The sequence below is a fragment of the Streptopelia decaocto genome, assembly GCF_964273445.1.
Source record: "Streptopelia decaocto genome assembly, chromosome: 1".
In the NCBI taxonomy this organism is placed as follows: domain Eukaryota; kingdom Metazoa; phylum Chordata; class Aves; order Columbiformes; family Columbidae; genus Streptopelia; species Streptopelia decaocto.
The window spans coordinates 54,101,526-54,122,007 of NC_138663.1; the positions used below are offsets into that span (position 1 = coordinate 54,101,526).

General features: G+C 35.5%; 1 protein-coding gene across 1 annotated transcript in view; it reads right to left on the bottom strand.

The window, feature by feature from the left end:
• Positions 1–274: 274 nt before the first annotated feature.
• The window catches only part of ZDHHC17 (zDHHC palmitoyltransferase 17), a gene marked incomplete at its 5' end in the record, with an annotated part of 76,409 nt that continues 56,201 nt past the window's right edge, over positions 275–20,482 (bottom strand). Inside the window, 7 exon segments of the mRNA XM_082043472.1 lie at positions 275–3,438; positions 5,139–5,233; positions 7,343–7,500; positions 7,895–7,978; positions 11,608–11,701; positions 13,132–13,194; positions 16,381–16,503. Coding sequence (XP_081899598.1) covers positions 3,300–3,438; positions 5,139–5,233; positions 7,343–7,500; positions 7,895–7,978; positions 11,608–11,701; positions 13,132–13,194; positions 16,381–16,503 — 756 coding nt within the window. The 3' untranslated portion in view covers positions 275–3,299.

Sequence of the window (20,482 nt, forward strand, 5' to 3'; positions counted from 1 at the left end):
AAAGAAAGGTGTACTAATTAGTGAGTGGTAACTATAATTGGTAGTACAAAGGTATACTTTACCAAAACCCAGTAAAGTGGTAGCTGACAGGATTTCACATCAGCACAGAATTGGGTGCATGCTCTAAGACACCTTGTACATCCTTCTGGAAACAGACTTTACTAAAATAAGATGCAAGATAGCAGCTGTTTTCTCATGATGCAGCTTCTGAAATTGGACAGAAATAACACTTTGAAATCATATCCCAAGTCAAGACAAACACTGCATCTAAGAGTCAATATTTATTTGATTAATAACTTACAAAATTTAACAGATTTAATTTATGTAAGGAGAGCTAATTTATTAAACATTTTACAGATTTTTTTTGTTCACAATGTAATACATCGAGATCTCAACAGTATTAAAATAATACTTGGCACAGTTATAAATAAAGAATATACAAAAAAATCCATAGCTTAAAATGTAGTGATGTTTTACACATTAATTGAAAAAAAAAAAATCTGGTGGACATCAAAGAATACAGAAAACCTGCAAAGAAACAGCACATGTTTAGGGCCAAGACAAAATTCCCATTTATTCTCCCTATGTCAGATTAAGTTGTTCTGATCTGCTGTTGGTCTAGATCAGCTTCAAGTTTCAGAAGCAATGCAGTTTTGGTTCAACAAGTGAAATGTAAGTTTCATAACTTGACAGAAAAATGCTGCACAGTTGGCTCCCCCCTGCTTGATTTTATGATTTCACATCAAAGGATTCAGTGTTACTCAAGACAAGTTACATTTTACACTGGAAGCTTCATATATCCCAAATCCATAGATGCAAGTTAATTTTCAGAACCACCTACTACTGCTCAAATTCTGCAGGTCTCAACAAAACTGTCACCAGAGAGCTACTAACAAGTAAACAGCGCAGAACTCACTACGTACTACCAAAGATCACCTCTTCTTTTGTGACCATTTTTGACATGGACTGCATGACATAATTCGTGGCAGTTAATGCTACTGGGCAACTAAAACCAAAACTTGTATCACATACTGAACTGCTTTTCTGGTGCTGGGCGATATTTAATAAAGTGGATTGAAATTCTTCAAGTGAACCGACCCCCAAAGGAAATGTGGAAAAACAAACCAAAACAAAACAAAAGGAAACAAAAAAACCTCCAAAACAAATATGCAGAACATTACTGGTGATTAAAATAAACAACATCATAAATTCTTCATGCTTTTTCTTGATTGGAAAAAATATGAATAACTTACGTCAACTCTTTTCACTGAAACAGAACATGTCTTCTTTACAATTACAAATTTAGTCTGACAAAAACCTCAAAAGCTTTTTGCCACTCCTACCCCCAAACCTCTCCTATTAAAACTGTGTCCAAGACGATGTTGATTTTTCCAGTATTAAACATTCAAGTACTCTAATGCTGCACTTCTGTAAATCCTGATATCTGGTACTTGCAAACTAAGTGTGTGTCTTGAGATCAATGAACAACTACAGAAAAAAATGTTTACTTGCAAATACTGAACATCAACTATTTACAGTTTCACTGCTCCTCTTACTAAGGCAAGGGCCGGGAATACCACTAGATTGATTTATTACCTGTAATCTGCATATTACAGAAAACGCTAATTTTGCCAAGCATCAAACATGCAGTGAATTTGCAGGGCATAATGCCTATTAACAGCAATATTGAACATCACTAAAAGCTCATTAGATATCTTCCTACACTTTTTTTGGTTGAATAAAATGAAAATGAGCAGCTTTAAATACACTAAACACACACTCACGGAGAGAAAACTATTTGATAAATTATTTATATACAGATACACATTCTTTACACTGGTCTCAGACATCTGCTTTCGGGTCCCTCCCCAAACTCCCCTCACAGGTTTCTCGAACCACTGGGTTGCTACAGCACTTAGAAGAGAACTAACCTGATTCTCAGTCTCTCTGTAAACAATAGTTAAGGAAGCAGTGAACAATTCACTATGAGTATGTGAAAACAACAGAACAAAAATCAGTGCATCGCAGTCAAGAAAAGACCCTTTGGAATGCAATTTCGGATCATTCCTTACCTTCCAAACATACCTGTAGCATGAGAACTTAAAAAAATAAATTAAGGGTGATTTCCATGTGCCAATACACCATCTTCTTCAGAACATTGCATTACATTTTCTGTGAACGTGTGCTATTATGGGGATTTTTTAAAGTTTGTTTTCCATTCTTTTACATCCAAAGAAAATAAGCATATTTCAGACAACTTTGGCTTCTTCTTCTTCTGCAGTTGCTCTCAATTTAAAACTATCTTGTCTTTTCATAATAGAGATTTTTGCTTTCACATCTGTGGTTTCCCCCATGCAATTTCTCTTCCAACGTGTCTCCAATTACACTACACTGTACTGTATAAGGACCAAACCTAATATTGAAACATTGTTAGTTTGTAAGTTGCTTATAAAATTACTTCAAAGATAATGACTTTTTCCCACTTATTTTCCTGAACATTATACCCTGTAATCTAGTTTTACAGGTGTATCATGCATTTAAGCAGGGCTTTGACAGAAGAGCTTTCCTTATTTGCACAATTGTTTATTTCAGACTATATAATCTCAGAACAGGGTTATTACAAGTATTTAGTTGTACCACTAAGTGGTGGCAAAGACAATCACCAAAAAATGTGGGCAACATATTTTTTCTCAACATTATCTGACGTGCCCTACTGCTATAACTCAGCACATTACAGAGGATTCCCACCACATGATGTTTATAACAGCATTGAAAAGCACATTTTTCAATGTACATAATACTACAGAAAATCTGTATTAAAAAAAAAATCACATTACAGGAACTACAACATAACGATCAGTGACCTCTGCATCATGAAATTTAGTTTTATAACCTAGATTTTTGTTTCAGTGGAATTATTCATATTGGGAAATAATTTTTTCTGCTCAGCACAGCGTAGCTACTTGTGTCAATACTTCAATAATCTCATGCTCCATTGTGAAGGACCTTAAATAAAAAACCCAACAACAAATACTGTGAATATGCTGTCACGAGTAATTCTCATGTTCAGAACTGTTAAAATCCCTTTTTGATCTTCCTCCTCTTCCTTATCAGGTTTGGCAGTTTATTCTGTCCGTTTTTACTTTTGTTAATAAAATTCTGATGAAGAGAAGGTACCTTATGATTCATCATCAGCCTTACACATAGCATGCTACTCTTCAAGGGATGTGGATTCGAGAGAGAGAGAAAATTTTTCAGGCACCACTCAGATATGATATGCTCACAGGATGAAGGTGGTGCTACACCAGCTGGTAGCCTGATCCTGAAGTTTGGTCATATTCTATTGTATACTGCCTTGTCCAGTCCACGATAACGGGCCGGAAAAGACCACAGCATCTGAATTCAAAGAAGTCTATAATATTCCTTATACATCCATGGCTACAAACAGAAGAAAAACACGTTAGTAAGCAACATCACAGTTCGTCTAACAAATCTTTTTTTGTCTACCTACAAATTCTATTCCTCATCCTTTAAGCTCCTAACTGTAGAAAACCAATTCAGATGAGAATTATCTTAGTGCTTGCTGATGAACAAGTTCTGAAATAAGAAGTAGTCACCAGACTGATGAATGTTTGACCTTCGGACACAACCAAGACACTAACTTTCTTCGACTATCTACCAAAACTGTGTGAAGAAATGCAACATGTCATTGGTAGTGCACCATCCTGCAGCATAGCACAATAATTCAGATCCCTTTCTAAGAGGAAAGCTGCACTGTGCAGATGGATGCATGACAAAACTGTATGAATTGAATGTCTTCCTAGAATAATTTCCATTTTTATTAATATCTATTTCTGTCATAAATACTGGTTCGCCAGCTGCAGGTCTAAGATCAATTAAGTCCCTAGACAACACAAAATTAAGAGAGTATTATCTGAATTAAATGAACTAGTCAAGTGCTTTATGTGGCTGAATCAACTAATTGTCAAATATTTAAGACACCTACATCAGAACTCCAACTCCTTTTTTTTTTTTAACTTAATTACACACGGGCTGTATAGATCATGGTTTTCTGGAAGAGAAGCTCGCGTTATGATACATGCAACAAGAGGCCTAAGCAACAAAGAGACGACAACTATTATGTTAATGCTTCATCTGACATGTGATGCCAGGTCCATTATTTTAGACATCTGGTGTTATTTTCAGGAGTCATTCTTACAATAGCAGCCGTTTCAGTGAAAATGGCTTGTGAATTTGACATTGGAGACAAAACCAGCACTTTTTTTCCTATCCTGTGCACCACCCTGTTTAAAAACAGATCACACAAATTTCTCGTCTAGCACAGAAATCAAACTGCCACAATAACTCCCATTTCCTGTTCCCCTGGGTGCCACCTGAAAGAGCCACAGCTCCCCCAGGAGATCCAGCATCCTACCAATATTCCAGACTTATTTATTTCCTGCGTTGGCTCCACAAGCTGCTCCATGCTGCCATGTTGCCATCCCAGTGCTGTATTATCCCCAAGCCCCTCTCTCAGCTTGTACCCTCCCCACTACACAAACCAGAATGCCAACTGACACCCAAAAGCCGCCCACATCTCACCCAGGCAACACATCCTTCATTTCCTGGGACACCCTGCTCCCCTCCCCACAAACAGCTTTGCCCGTGCTCTTCCTCCCGAGCAGGAAGGAAGTGCTGCCTCCTTCCTGACAGCAAAGAGAGCAATGGGACCTACTGCACAGAGCAAATGCAACAGCACATTAAATATTGCTCAGGAGAAAGTGCCTGGTGTAGAACTGAAGATCCAGGTCAACACTGACACCATGCAACAAGCAACTACCTCTGGTTTGGGTATCTGATTTATAAAGAAGATATTTATTTACCCATAAACTCTACAGCAAAATATGACCGCTGATGGAAAGCATTATTTTCTGTGTTTATGCATCCCTGTCTAGTCATGACAAAACATTTAATACTTAACTGGACAGAATGTGTCACTGTAAAAAACAGCTGACAGATTCAGCATTCCAAGCAGTGAAACTACTTTAACAGTATTTAGCTATGTTCTGTTTCAACAAGCTGCACAAATGTATGCAAGGCTACAGAAATAACAAAGACGTTTACACTTTAAAACTTACTTGAATGGGCTTTCAATAGATGTGGTCGTAACTTTAAAGTGCTTGTATCTTCTTGCATTCATTCTCTCATTTGTAGTGATACCTAAGCAAGATATCTGAAGGCAGGAAAAAAATTAAGCAATTTAGCTCATGCAAAAACAAGCAAACAAGCCCTGCACAAGACAGACTGAAAAAGGAGGACCCCATTTACTGTTTCATACCCCTTCTCTTGAAGAATGAATTTTTGTTTGTGGAAACTAGAAGGTCCGAAAATAAAGCACCATACAACAGCTGTACTGGATTGTGCAAAAGGTTTAATTTTGAAAGTGATAAGAAATAAATTATGGTCACTGAAAAATCTCTGATTTCTTAGTCCATAATAAAGAGACAACTTTACTATATTGTCAGCTGAAGTGCACTGTAAACAACAGATTCGGGAGTTATTTTACATGGTGTCTGAACTGCTTTCTTTTCCTCCTGGCATCCCAGTTTTAGCAGCAGTAATATAGTCTCCCCATTCATAAATGTGTTCCAATAATGAAACTTTTCTGTCTACAAGACAAAAAGATGGTCAGAAAAAAAACAAGGTGTTTTTTTTGTTTTTGTTGTTGTTCCTTATGTTTTTTCATTTTTACAGAATGACTTGGCCCAATGGCTATGCTTTTCTTTAACAGCCTTACAACTATGTTAGCCTAAAAAGGTATCTTACACAAAATTGGACTTTACTGTAATGTGATACAATTGGAAATACAAATGTGAGAACTCTCTTAGCAGCCGCATACTGCAGGAATATTAAATCTTGTAGTTCTTAAGGAAACACAAAAAGTCAACTCTGCTGCATGTTACAAAAGCAAGAACACTGAGAAAGTTAAGTTTGGGTTGTCTATGTACATCAATAGGCTCTCAAAGGCCAACTTTTGAAGTAGGAAGTAAAGGTTTTAAATTATCCTTCTAAGATAGTAGGTAGTGTTTTGCCAATAATCCTGCCCAGTTCAATAAGCAGGACATGTTCAAACTTTATGATGGGAGAAGAAAAAAAAAGAGAAGCAAGAGTAGGGGCTGTGCAGTAGCAAATCAAAAGAAGCAATTAAGAGAATATCTTTATTAATTTTATCATTATGGCAAACTCCAAAGAGATTTGTCAAGGACAATTCTAAGTTTCCTATGTGTAAAACTCTTAAGAAATTTAGTAATATGACTGTGTTCAGCTTTCATGTTTCCAGGATTATTGAAGAACTCAAATGCTAGAATTATTTTGCTTAATTACATTAATGATACAAAAGACTATGATATGTATTTTTCCAAGTGGCATAAATCACAGATTCATCTGTAGACAGATTGTATTAACAGGAATCCTCAACAGGGAACTTAATGGATCATGATTTAAGTATGACAGAAAGCTCTCTGCAAAGTTACATGTTTATTCTGCTATAGAAGTCTATAGTATGGAATAGGTAGGTAAGAATGCTTTGAAAGCCGCCTTAAATACATGTAGTTACCTCTGCTCATTTGTCTTGGGCAGGAAGGACCTCTGAAAGACTCAATGGTTTTTGCTCACACATACAAGATTTTGAAATTATACATGTTCTGAATGATTATGGTAGAAAGAGGAGGGCAAAACTCCTGAAAAGTTTTACCGACACCTTAGGGGATGATTTCTATTTCCAGGATCTCTAGAAAGATTAAACTGGCAAGTCTTACAGTGTGTTAATGACAAGTCATACCGAAAGACTTAAGTCACACTGAAGGGCTTTCAGTATGACTTGTCTTTCCGTATAAAGGATAAAGAAATGCTTGGGTTTGATTGGATTACAGTACAGTAATGTGATCTCAAATCACACTGAAGCCATATAAGAAATCACTGTAGCCCCTTTAAAGTTACCCCTCTCTTTCTGCTAATGACATACGGCATTATTTCAAGTGCAACCCACAGATATTATCCTCTATTGGTCTTTATTGCTTTTGTCTGGTCTGTTTTGTCTTCCTGTCATTCTAAGAATGGAAAGCAGGAGGTAGGTACTTTAACCTCTTGCAAACAGAAAAATGAATGAGAAGTGAATGATGCCTAATACCCAGAGACAACAGATGCCTGCCTCCTCCAGTGTGCCAAAGAGACTGAAATCTTGGTCTTGCCCAGTGAACATTAACATTTAAATGACAGAATTATTTGATATTCTTAAGTCACTCCCGAGACTCCACATTACAAATAAAGTGCTCTTCCATACCTGATACATCTGACACATGAGTAACACAGCCACCCACATGAAGTGAAAAACACTGTTTAGAAACATCCAAAACATCCACGGAGAACAGGTAGCAATCTGTGTAATATAGGTCCAAAATCCATCCTTTGCATAACTTGTCTCACAGTGGAAACCCCAGTCTAGAGAAAAAAAACAAGTGTCAAAAACTATACAGAAGATTTAAAATATGTTACTGTACATCAAAATAATGCCCACATCAGTATGTATTAAATTAAATAAGAAAACGACAATGTGCCCAAATAGTTTAAATTGCTCTCCCTTGCATTCCCAACTCCTTGAATACATGATATATGCACATACTTGGCTCTGTGATGAAGAAAAATGTCTAGGACAAGAAAAACATAATCGTCTAACTTAAAATATCCAATATAGTCCACTATTAATATGCAGTTCAATTCCAGAATGAAAATATCCAAAACTCTAACAATGTAGTAATCTGTCAAAATCCATACCAGGTGATAAACATAGTATCCATAAGCAATTAAATAAAGCCAAAAAAACACATTTACTCACAGGAGATACATCCATAAATCATCCAGCAGATCATAAAAAGCAGGAAGAACAGGTATCCCATAAAATAGCGATGGTTCCCTGCTCCTGAAGTTGCACAAGAACAACAGTGATGAAAATTACTACACTTTCAGAAGAAAGACAATATTACGTCAGCAAGTTTAACTGCTTGCTTAGAAGAACTACTTATTATTATATACAGAAACACTACTCCAAAATGTGAGACAATATAACTTCAAGACAGTGAAATTAGCTGGTTTACTTCTGCTTCATTTTCTTCAATTTCTGTCACATCAGAGACACAAATCAGACAAATGCACTTTATTTGCAACCTGTTTCATGAGCTAATAAAATTATTGATAGATAACATTTATAATAATGTTGGTGACAACTGTTGCAGAGTCCTAAACAGCCAGGAATTACACATCAATAAATATTTTTAGAATTCCATTAAAAAAATCATCAGGCTGAAGAGTTCATTCCCTTAAAAGAAACAAAAATACGAATAAATATACAAAGACCCTTGATAATAAGCTAACTCAGAACTTGGGCTTAAGCCTGCTTGATGGAGCTAACTATAAATAACATACCTAATAGAACTTGTAAAACAAATATGTGTAGCTGAACAGATGAGGCCCAACAACCTGGCTAAAATAAATTAATGGGATATAAACCATTCTGCTTTAGATGGAATTTAAATGCAAGAAAATTCTGTTACTAAAATACTGTCCTATTTTTAACATTAATAAAGCTAAAAAGATGCCTCTTGTGCATGTACATAATTCTGAAGTACTCAGCCTTCCTTCTGTTTGTGAAATATGTCCACTGTTGCAACCTTCCAACAGCTCTAGGCTGTACACTAAACCCACAGAGATGATAATGGGCCACAAAAGATGTGGCTGTCATCATGTACCAGCACAGCATTTACTTCTGCATCATGTCAAATGTTTTGCCTGCTAAAACAAGAGCATCCTCTGGAGGCAGGAAATAATCAAGTGAACTGGAAGGCTCTATAAATAAGAGATGAGGAAAAATACACATGCAACACAAGCTAGACTAAACACAAGACATTTCCTCGAAAATCAAACAAGTTCCTTCAGACACAAAATATGTTGTAACATTGCCTTCAGTCACCTAAGAGCATGTGAGAAATTGTGTTGGGAATGTCCCCAAGGTATAACTTTCACTTGCATACTAAATTTCAGAACTGTTAAGTTTCATAAAAGACATTCAAACAAACAAACAACAAACACACACACACACACAAATAAAAACAAACCAAACAAAAACAAAACCAGAAGTTAAATGGTGACCTAGAGGTTCATCAGAGGCAGCTGATGAGATGCTCTTTTCAGAAGCATCTTCAATTACACTAAACCAAATTCTGCTTAACAGGAACTCTTCCTGTATTTGGTAAAATTATACATGTAGCATTGAAAACTACAAATGAGACAGGTACAACCTTGGTCACAGCTTAAAAAAATAAAAGATTTTGGATAAAGAAAGTGGAGAAACTACATTTCTTCTGTATCTGAAATAAGACTGGACAAAACACAGCACCACTCTCTCCAGCTTCACCCTGGACTGGCAGGAACACAGTAAGTTACCCCCCACAGCTAAAACAACAATGCTGTAAGAATTGTTCCTAATTTCCTTTATATGTCTGTACTTATATTATACATAAGCAATAACACACAATAAAGAAAACTGATTTTTCACTGATAGAGTTATACTGTATAATTCAAACGGTTTGTTCATTTATTAATTTTTGCTACTTTTAGCTCCTTCGAGAAGAACCTTTACTGGGAGGAAAAAGTGAACATTATTCTAAACCATAAAATAATTTCTCATATACACAAGGTATCTTACATCAGAACAATAACTCAGTACAATGTCAACATAACCCAGTTGAGAGATCCTTTCACACTTTAACTTGAAAACGACATTTCTGTTGCAACTCTGCAGTTTGTGTTTGAAATGTAAATACAAGTTCAATAAAATCTGTTATTTTTAGTTTTCAAACAAGCAACTGTAAAAACCATAATGCTATTTTGACAATCCATTAAAAAGAAAAGTCTAATCACCTTTAGAGACTTGCTCACTGTAATTTTAACTAAAATTTTGTGGGCATGAGAAAGATAATTTGCCCCAATTGCTAATTTATTTATTTTTCAAGTAGTCTGCATTTTTTGTCAATCTCTTCAGAATGGTAAAAATATTACCTCTGAATCTCTTTATGTGCCAAGTTTTATGCCCAAAGGATTAATTTTAGAGTGTCTGTACACACTCTTGCAATCTTTCTCAGTTCTAACTTTAGTAACATTCTTGTCCTTCTAAGACGTCCCAAGGAAGGCTACAGAAAACATTTTCAAATTCCACCTTTCCAGAAAGGCGTGATTCATGTTTCCCTTTTTGGCAAACATCCCATGAATGCTGTTTTAAGAACGGGTTCAGAGTCACCGTGTCCCAGTCTGAGCGACCCAGAGGAGCCATATAAGGCCATTGAGACCATCACTCCCACCAGTGCAGGGCTGTTCCCATCGTGGGATTTCTAATGGTTTTTCTCCCAGCATGCTTTCAAGCATCCTAATGTTTACTTTTACCTCCACTTATCCCAATCTGTACGAGCCCACTAGTAGAAGGACTTTGCTTTTCCATCAGCATTGTTTTTTTAAAAACAATTTTCTCCACCTAACTTAATCCCATTACTCCCATACTCTCTTATCACCCACAAACTAAGGTCTCGCCTTCCCCACATGTTTTTTGTATTTTTCCAGTTACTGATTAAAATACTAAATCAGGGGTGTCAAACTCACTTTCACTGGGGGCCACATCAGCTTCACGGTTGACTTCAAAGGGCCGAATGTAATTTTAGGACTGTATAAATGTAGGAGCAGTTACATTTAAGTCCATCTCAATGAGACTTTAGTGATGTTCTATTACAATTCTAATGTCAGCATTGACTCTTTTTACTCTTGATCATAAGACGAAACTACTATGACTACCCATTATTATATATATTTGGAAGAACTACAATGAAGCATTTATTGGCTGTCAGCTGTCGATGCATCCAGGTCCTAATTCCTCCCCAATACTAAAGTTACCTCCGCTTGCGTCCTAAAAAAATAAACCAGCAAAGCAAGCTGCCCTCATTTCCTAGCTATCAAGTCTTCATTGCTCCCTGCATGATAATGGTTTTCAAATATGTTTCACAAAAAATATGACAGGGAATAGTAGCATTTAGAGACTTTACTCCTGTTTTATATCTGTTCCTTTCATCACCACTGGAGAGAAGAAATGACTATGTGGAGGGTGAAAAAGAGAATACCTCAACAGGAGGTCATTGCATAGCTAACTGCTATAACCATTAAATTTTTCAATATGTATATTTTCCCATTAAATTACTAAAAATTATTGGTAAAGATGAAAATTTTTATCTCATGTAATGGATAATAGTTTGTTGTGGAATCGGTATGTGTGCTCTCTACAGACACTAAAAGGCAGTTAAACTTTTCATCTTTTCGTTACTAGAATTTAGGTTAACGAAATATATACATAGGCAACTGAATTAGATGCAGAACAACTTTCAGGATGAGTATATAATAAACAATACAAATGAGAATAATGCCAAGAAATGCATGTAGAAAAAAGATTAAGCTCAATATTGAAAATGCTTTTTCTTCTACCACAACATTGTATCTTAGCAAATTACTCACCTACGCAGTTTCCCACCCACGGGCAGTGGTGATCGAACTTTGCTATACACCGATTGCACACACCACAGTGTTTGGACCTCACTGGCTTCCGTATCTGTAACCGTGATTAATGCTTGTTTACAAAAGCAAAAAACCCTGATATATTTTAAATAGAAAAAAAACCTCCTCAATTTAAATGTAAATTGATTTTGCTATTGTTAACCCCTTAGAGAATTTCAGCTTGATGCTAATTTTTAAAGCAATCTTAGCTATTAAGCTTATTCTGTACATTATTTAGCACAACATCTATACAACCACACAGAAATTATCACACTATTTTTGTTATATAAAGGATTTTTTATCTCCATACGAAGTTCGCCTATCACCTCCAGCTATTGACCTTTATACAGTAACCCGTTTCATTTCAGCTTTTTAACAATGAAAATACAGAATGAGTTTGGGTTCCACAGTTCTGTCAGTTTCATTCGTAACTGAGTTCCAACATAAACTCTTCCAGCTTATTTTCTAAATACAGGAATATGACCCAAGAAGTGGAACTCAGTGGAACTTAAAATGCTAAATTACTCCCAACCTTTTTTAAGAAGGTTATTTTTTTGAAAGAAATACCAAATGGCAATAAAAAAGAACTGATCATAAAGTGTTCTGAGATATATATGTACATACACATACAGAATTTTTAAGGTGCCACATCTGTACAAAATTTTACAGATTCAGTTTTGGGAATATTAACATCATTCATGTTCTACACAGGTCAGAGCATTATAGTGTAACACTGATAACCCTGATAATTTTATATTTACTAGGTAACTTTCTAAAAAAGGACTATATTACACTTACAATGTAAATGTCTTTCCTTAAGCAGTTATTTCCTTTTAGATTTTCTGTGGTGAAATTAAGTATTAACAAGTCCAAGAAAAGTATTTGCTCACAATTTTGCAAGCTTTACAAAAATCTGAATTTTTGGGGTTTTGGGGTTTTTGGGTTTTTTTTCCCCTCCCAATTACTGTCAAATTGAGAAACATACTTTGATTTTTGAAAAAAATATTTTACTAGAAGCACTACATAATTTTGCTAGGAGTTACAAAGGTGGTACAATGGCACCTGGGATTTTCATAACTTTTTAGGTATATAACCAACCTTCTTGGTAGATATATTGGATACTTGGATTTTGACACTGGCAAGTTAGTTCCACAGTGATAACTTTTTTTCCTTTTACTGTTACAGAGAGTTTTGTGTACAGATATATTATTTAATGAAAACACTGCCTAAATTAGAAACTGCAAATAAATCCAGCCCTTGAAATGTGTTTGATATAGAAACATCTAATTTTGGCCTAGCTTGAAAAAAACCAAAAACCACAACCAACCAACAAAAACCAACCAAACAAAAACCAACCAACCAACAACAAAAAACCAAACAAACCAAAACAAACACAAAAAACCCACAACGAAAACCCCACCACAACCAACAAAAAAAGTCCCACCAAAAGAAAAATGTGCTACAATTGATTAAAAAATATAGTACCAAGCAGGTGCTGCAGAATATACTGAGGTCCAGACTTCCTGTCTCTGCAAGTTCTACTATTGTCTGCAGAAAAAAAGAGTAAAGAAGACAAAAATAGGATTAGCTTATAAACAAGTGCTGACAACCACTGTAATAGCTGCTTCTCAGGCTGTGAACTCTACTTTCTACACACAGGAACAACTTAAATTCAGCTGAATCTGATTTTAAACCTACTTTATTAAACCAATATGCACATTTACCTCTAAATTAATTCTAGCTTATTCTTAGTGTAAGTTAATTCGAGAAAAAGCAAGCTTATATTAATTTTGATACATCCACACAGTGATTAGCATCAGTTTGACTAAAATGTTGTTAAACCTATTAAAATTAACACAGCTGAATCTCCAAACACGAACATAAATAAAACTAGCTAGCAGGATCAGCTAGTCTAAAATCCAGACTATCTCTCTAGATGTAGCCCATCAAAACCTTTAAATCTATATTCAACTCTTTCCTCAGATGTTGACGCTTCAAGAGAGAAAAGAAATAATGCAAACCAAACCTCCTCTTACAGTTAATGCTAGATTTATGGGTCAAGTGATACACAGAAGTAGGTTTCAGCTAAAGCATGCCTATATCTTCACATTAAAATAAAGCTTTTTTTTATTTTGTACAATCCTTCAGTACCCACTTCATTGTTGGAATAGAAGGAACCTATTATTCTATTAAATGGTTTCCAACAATTTTAGAAACTCAGCAGCTGAAATCATGCCAGGTGAGGCTTAAATGACTTTTGCAACATATGGAAAATATCCTGAAAACATCTTTTGCCAGAATAAGCCTTCCTTGAATCAGAAGGAATTCACTCAGCATAGATGATCTAATGGCAAATAGATTAATTGCCTGCTCTCTTTCAAACCACATGTATCCTATGTATCAAGGTGGTTTCTAACTGCAGAAGCAATAGAAGTCCTTACAACTATTTTCTCATCATAGCAATATAAACAACTTCCTTAATTAGATGATGACCACTAAAGTGGGTATCTTCACTTAAGCCACAGAAGTTTCCCTCGCAAATACTACACATAATAACTGGTTAGGAAAAATTTATGGAAACTTTTCCTCAAAGTAACTAGTAAAACCTACAGTCAAGAGGGGGGTAAATTGGTGTCTTAAAGCTTTCCCTGCTGGTCTCAGGTAAATGGAGAACAATATTTACAGCTTTCTAACACTTCTAACTCTGAAAGTCAAACTATTTTTTCTCCCTGTCTGTTGTATTCCCATTTGCTCCTGGCCCAGTGTTCTTGTCTCCACCACTGCAACCCTTCAGACCCCCACTCCAGCCAACCACCACCATGCACAAGCCCCTCCATGTCGCTCCCGCAGGCTGCCAACTCCAAAACTCTGCATTCTCTTCACGTCCCCCTCTGCCATCCCTCACAGCTCTAGCAACATTTCCCACGACAGGATGTGGAATTAAAGGGCCTCCTTCACAAGAGTAACTTTTGCAAATAAACTAGATGAACAGAAAGCAAAAACCCCCAACTATCTACTTTTGATATCTTGGGCAATTTCATACAATACATATTGGGTGACTTCAAAAATAGTTCCCCTGATTTCAGTGGGAGTATATGCTACACCACAGTCTAACAAAAGTATGCACAAAGGAATGTACGTGGTGCGATGTTCAATGTGGAGTTCAGTGTTGTCCACAAGCAAGATGCCAACATTCAGGAGAACAGAACTGAACAAGAGCAGACAAATCACTTTCAAATATAACTCTCATCAGTTTCTAACATAGAGACCCAGAAGCACTCAAGTTATTGTGCTTTGTAAACCTCGGGTCTATTTTCCACACTTTTGAATTACTGGAAAATTCTATTGATTATTTTATTTACTTATTTTAAGAATGACTTGCATTATTTTGTAACACAGAAGAAAGGATATGACATATGAGAAGGATAAACACCTGAAATTGTTGCCTACTACACATTTCCAAACATACTTTACTTGGCCATCTGGAATTCAAAGAATTTGCTTGGTTGCTTATTCCAAAGCTGAAGTCTAACTCAACATTAAACATCTGGAGACCAAATATGAAAATATGAGAAAGCCCTACACTGCACCAAGGTAAGACATGTGCCCTACAGTGGTTTATACACCTGCTAACAGATAATTTTACAGTTTGGTTACCTAAAATGGAAGAAACCCAAAATATTCAGAGACATGTGCATCTGCCTGAAGAAGCTGCATTTTACAATTCTACCCAGTTGAGCCAGGCTTTTGTAACAACACTTAACTACTTCAGGAAGTTGATCAAACGAACAGCATATTTGTGCAATTTGCTGAATCCAAATCAAAGTGTGGCTGCTGACTATTCTACTTAATTTAGTCCACTTGAAGGAATACAAAAAGGAAATTTGCAGAGTAAATCTGTACATAGAGTAACAACACAAAAATCATTTAAGCTATCACAACCATCCTTTTCCAGGCTCTTAGATTTTCATTCGTACATAAGGCCATAATTCCAAGTGGTCCGATGTTGATCCACACAGGGGTTTTCACAAATAATCATGAAAGAGAAGCTCAAAACTCACTTTTGGTGGAATGTGACCTTCTAGGAAACAACCAAAATGAGACAAGCAAAATATTTCTGCTGCTTGTACGATTTTGGTATATTTGATGTTCAGTTGGGCTGCTGAGAACAATGCACTTAAATTATAAGAAAGCAGAAATACTAAAAGTAGTGTTATAATGTCTTAGAAAGATATCATTTAATCATCTGTATTTTCTCTGATATTTATACCAAAACAAAAACCTAGGGGTCTTCGTTGTGTTAGGCTCAAAATGTTTGTCAGTCTAACACTTTTAGACACAAAAGATAAGTAAAATTAGAGGTCCTTTGGAGTCTGGAAAGCTTTCATGAAATCTGATTAACTAATACTTTTCCTACAATGGGTTATTTGTTTCAGGAGGCAAAACTCTGAAACTTCACATTTTAATTTTCATTCAATTGCTTTTTAAACTTTTTATCTTGAAAATTGAAGTTGCAATTTATTTTGTTACTCAAAATGGCTGAAACGTAACCAGTACAACCTGAACGCATATTCCAAATGTGAAAAAAGAAACCTGGAAGACAAGACCTTTCAACGTTTTAGACCTTTTGTTATACAACAATTTATTGACATTTCATGTATTGAACAGCAAACTACTCTGATCAACTGGTGAAAGGCTGTTGAAGAACAAGTTTCAGATATCTCATGGCTTTACCTTTTTCTTTTGTTCTTCTGTGGCTTTGATGATTCCTGGATCAGATTTCCAGGATTTTCCAAAATTGTAGAAAAGTGCAACGCTATTAGCGAGGAACGGAAGATGTATAAAGAAAAAATTGAGATGTGTTTAAAGTCAAGGAATCTAAACTTTTAAAACCAAATTTCCTCTTGAAAATACCCACTGATAATGCTGAAATAAAATTTAATTTTTACGAATACCCTTGAATCACTGTTTCTGGATTAACTAAATTCAGCACTGCTTTAAGACATAGCTTGGTACTCAGTATTTTCTGTTGCTCAAACTTAAAAACTTACTTTTTATAATGCTGTTCTCAAAGTGGCATTTCTAAAGCACTTATCCTTCTAAAGAATGAACAATGATAGTTCAGTTTTTGTAATTATTTTCCCTTTTAAACAAGTCACATGAAATTTATCTTCTTTAAAGTATTTCCTGTTTTCACAATAAACATTTCAGAGCTCTATTTATAAGATAGACATTTGACTGCCCATGTCTTCAGTGGCTTGACATTCCCATTAGATGACAGCAAGGACTGTTTCTGGCCATAGAAGGAATTGTGCTGTAGTGACCACAGCTGCATGGCAATCATGTCTCAAGACCACTTATCTCCAAGAAAGGTACTGTCTGAAAAGGCAATACTCATATTTTACACAGCAATGGAAGTTATTTTTAACATAGAAATTAATCTAACACTTAAAAAATACAGGATTTAGCATTCTCTGGAAGTGTTTATAAAATCAATTACTGTATAAAAACAGAAAGTTAGCATGAGTTTTAAAATATTACTTCCTGTATTGAATGACTTGCTGTATAACATGCCCAGTCTTACAACACTTGACATTTCTTCACAGAACTAAAACATTTCTTGGCAATGATGTTGAAAAACCAAATACTTCAGACATGCCTCTTCCACAAAAGATGGAAAATTATTTACTCTGATAAATCTACAAAAGACTTGACCAACCTGACTAAAGATACCCATCAGCTGTCAGTCATAACTGTGAGGAGATGCTATATTTGACAAAGCTGTGGTGACAGAAGCCTCTACATCATTATCCAGGCAAAAAGGACATGTATTACTCACGCACAAACCACTGCACTCCCAAAATACACTATATTCTGAGTAATTAGATGAAAATTTCTCTCTACTTCAGTAGTCATTTGAATGTCTACTGTAATTAAATTTCAATATATTGTGCGTTTGCATTAGAAAACCCTGCATATAAGACTACAAACAAGCATTATGTGGCAATCTGTACTGAATTGGTTTATAAAACTTTAAAGACAACAACAAGAAAAGTTTTTGCATGCTTTCAAAAATCAGATTTTCAAGTTAGAATAGATGCTCATATATATACACATAATATTTGGTATTTATATATAATATATAGTATTCTACTACATATCTACATGCATATTCTGTTCTGTTTGACTCTACTGGAAAAAATCTTTCATTAAAGGCACTATTAAGAAGAGAGTATTCAGAAAAAATTACATAAACCATTGATAAACAAGTCTACATGGTACAGATGCAGGCCAATATTAAATGAAGAATCCAGAATGTCTATAGAATGACAGTAAGTATCTCAAATCTTTCTACACTGCTCTTGTGATATGTAAGAACCATGAAATATGAATAAATACAAGTATGGCCTCTTTTTGACTTCTGAAACGCTAACAAAGTCTCATTGTTCATGTGAACTGTATCCAGAATAACTTTTGTTTTCCTTCTGTTGGGGGGAGGAGTTTGCTATGAATTTCTAATTAAAAAATATTGGCAAGTTAAGTAAAACTTTTAATCATGTACCTTATATAGTAGAATGTTAGTATCAACTCACTAATGGCTAATTAAACTTTCCTCTAAAAGCTGTTTCCAGCAAGTTTATAATAGGGGGAAAAAAACACCAGCTATACTATAACCTAAACACTCACAGTTCTATTTGATACAACACAGATGAAAAGCTCTGACTTTAATATTTATACAATCTAATTTCTTCATATTTGTCTTCTAAAATTACCTGCTGCCAAGAATAAGATAGTTCAACTTACTTGTATAACTAGAAAGAGATTCCATTTTCTTTAGAATACTGAAAGTATCACGGGCTTTTTGCCACAACAGTGAAAACTGCTTTTTCATTAAAAATATCTTAATCTGATATCTGTTACAAACAATAAAGGTACAATTGAAAAAAATTATATGACCCATTCCTGATTACCAAACGTCACGTCTAGACTGTTAAACAAGATAGGGGGAAAGACTCTTTTCTATCCATTAAAGGGGTTTTTATGACCTTAAAGGTTTTGGAATTGTTTTTGACTGAATAAAATTTGGACAACCTGTGTGAGAAAGAAGCTGTCCATGGATTCAAGCAACACTAGTAGAAGTTCAGTATGCAGAATTTTTCTGAACTTACCCTTCCCCCATTTTATCTATAAAATACAAAGAGAGCATAAGAGACTCCTCGCAAAGTCTATGTTTTGCTTTTACCACATTCATGTCAGACGAGTATAATTCTTACAGTGTAAAAGGTGGCAGATAAGGTACTTCTGTGATGAGGATGGAAGATGTCAGGACACTACATGAGAAAGCAGAGTTAAGTACAGATGAGAAGTAACTATGTAAATGGAGAAAGGCAAAGTCAGCCGTATTTTTCATTAGTATCTTCAAAAATCGACTTTGAAGGAGAACGGAAAGTTAGAATAGTCCTCTCCAGGATATTTCTGGCATCTGATGTAGATAAACAACTCCAACTGTGCGATTCATCTCACCTACCTTAAATCACCCAGTATGCCTTCACATACAACAGAAAGGAAAAAGGCATGTCCAGTCTATCTTCAATATCAAGACATTAATTTAAGTCTTAGAAGCAACGCCCTACAAGTGCCTATTTTTCTCCGCCAGCTATGAAGAATTAAACAACCAACTCCACACCAGACCTATCTAAAGTTATGCTGAACTCCCCCTTTGAAGTTGACTTCCAAAGAGATCTTAGCAAATTGTATCCCAGACGTCTCTCAAAACTCTTCATTTGCAAGAAATCCTTGTGGGTTTGCAGTAGTTAGAGAGTAGGGAATCAGTTCTCCACAGAGTCCCTCATTTTGTCCTAACATCCTCATTTACAACTACATAAAGAAAAATACATTACCATATTATTAATAGCTGAAAAACGCGTGATAGAGCAGGCATTCAGCTTCTGCCCTGTCACCAGTTTGCTGTCTTTTATGAGGTTTCCCCAGTTTTCATTGTGAGAGGCAAAGTCCATGGAACACTTTCTACTTTTAGTCCTAATCAGTATCCTTTAATTATTATAACAAGTGCAACAGGCTGAAAATTATTCCAGGAAATCACTTGGAAACAAAAAGACCATTTCATTAAAAAGAAAATTAAACCACAGCAAGCACCCCACAACCCATGAGTGAGGTAAACATGTGATAAACTGCAGCCTATTTAGAACAGCTCAGACACATGCAAATTCCTGCTATCACAGCTATACATCATACAAGAATCTGAAACCAAACCAAAGTGCACATCATATACAAAGATGCTCCTTTCCACTAACTACAGATCCAGTAATTAAGTCCTTTTCTCCTAGAGAGAAAAATCTGCATCCAGTGTAAGCTGTCAGAGATCAATACATACTAATGAACCTACCAGTTCACTACAGCTGCACATCTGGATCCAGGAGTCCAGGTAGATAAGAGCAGATAACTACAGAAGCAGCCTCAAGTGACTAGGTATTTATCAGACAAAAGCCATTTTTCATCCATTGAACCTCTGCAAAAGCTCTCTGCCTCCATCTTCAATCTATCAAAGAAAATCCCTTAACTTGCAAAAAATAATAATAATTCACTGCCACCTCCTCCACCTCTCATATTTGGTTTTGTTTTTCTTTTTTAGTTTAGAAAAAGTTTATGAATCTAGTTTTTGTAATATGAATGTGTTTTGGTTTTTTGTTTGTTTTTAACTGCTTAATTGTACCAATTGGCTTGTTACAATTTTTGAAACACTATGTTATTGTAACACCTGTGTGACAGCATGAAAATCATCATGAATTCTCTTACACCCAATTTTTACAATGAT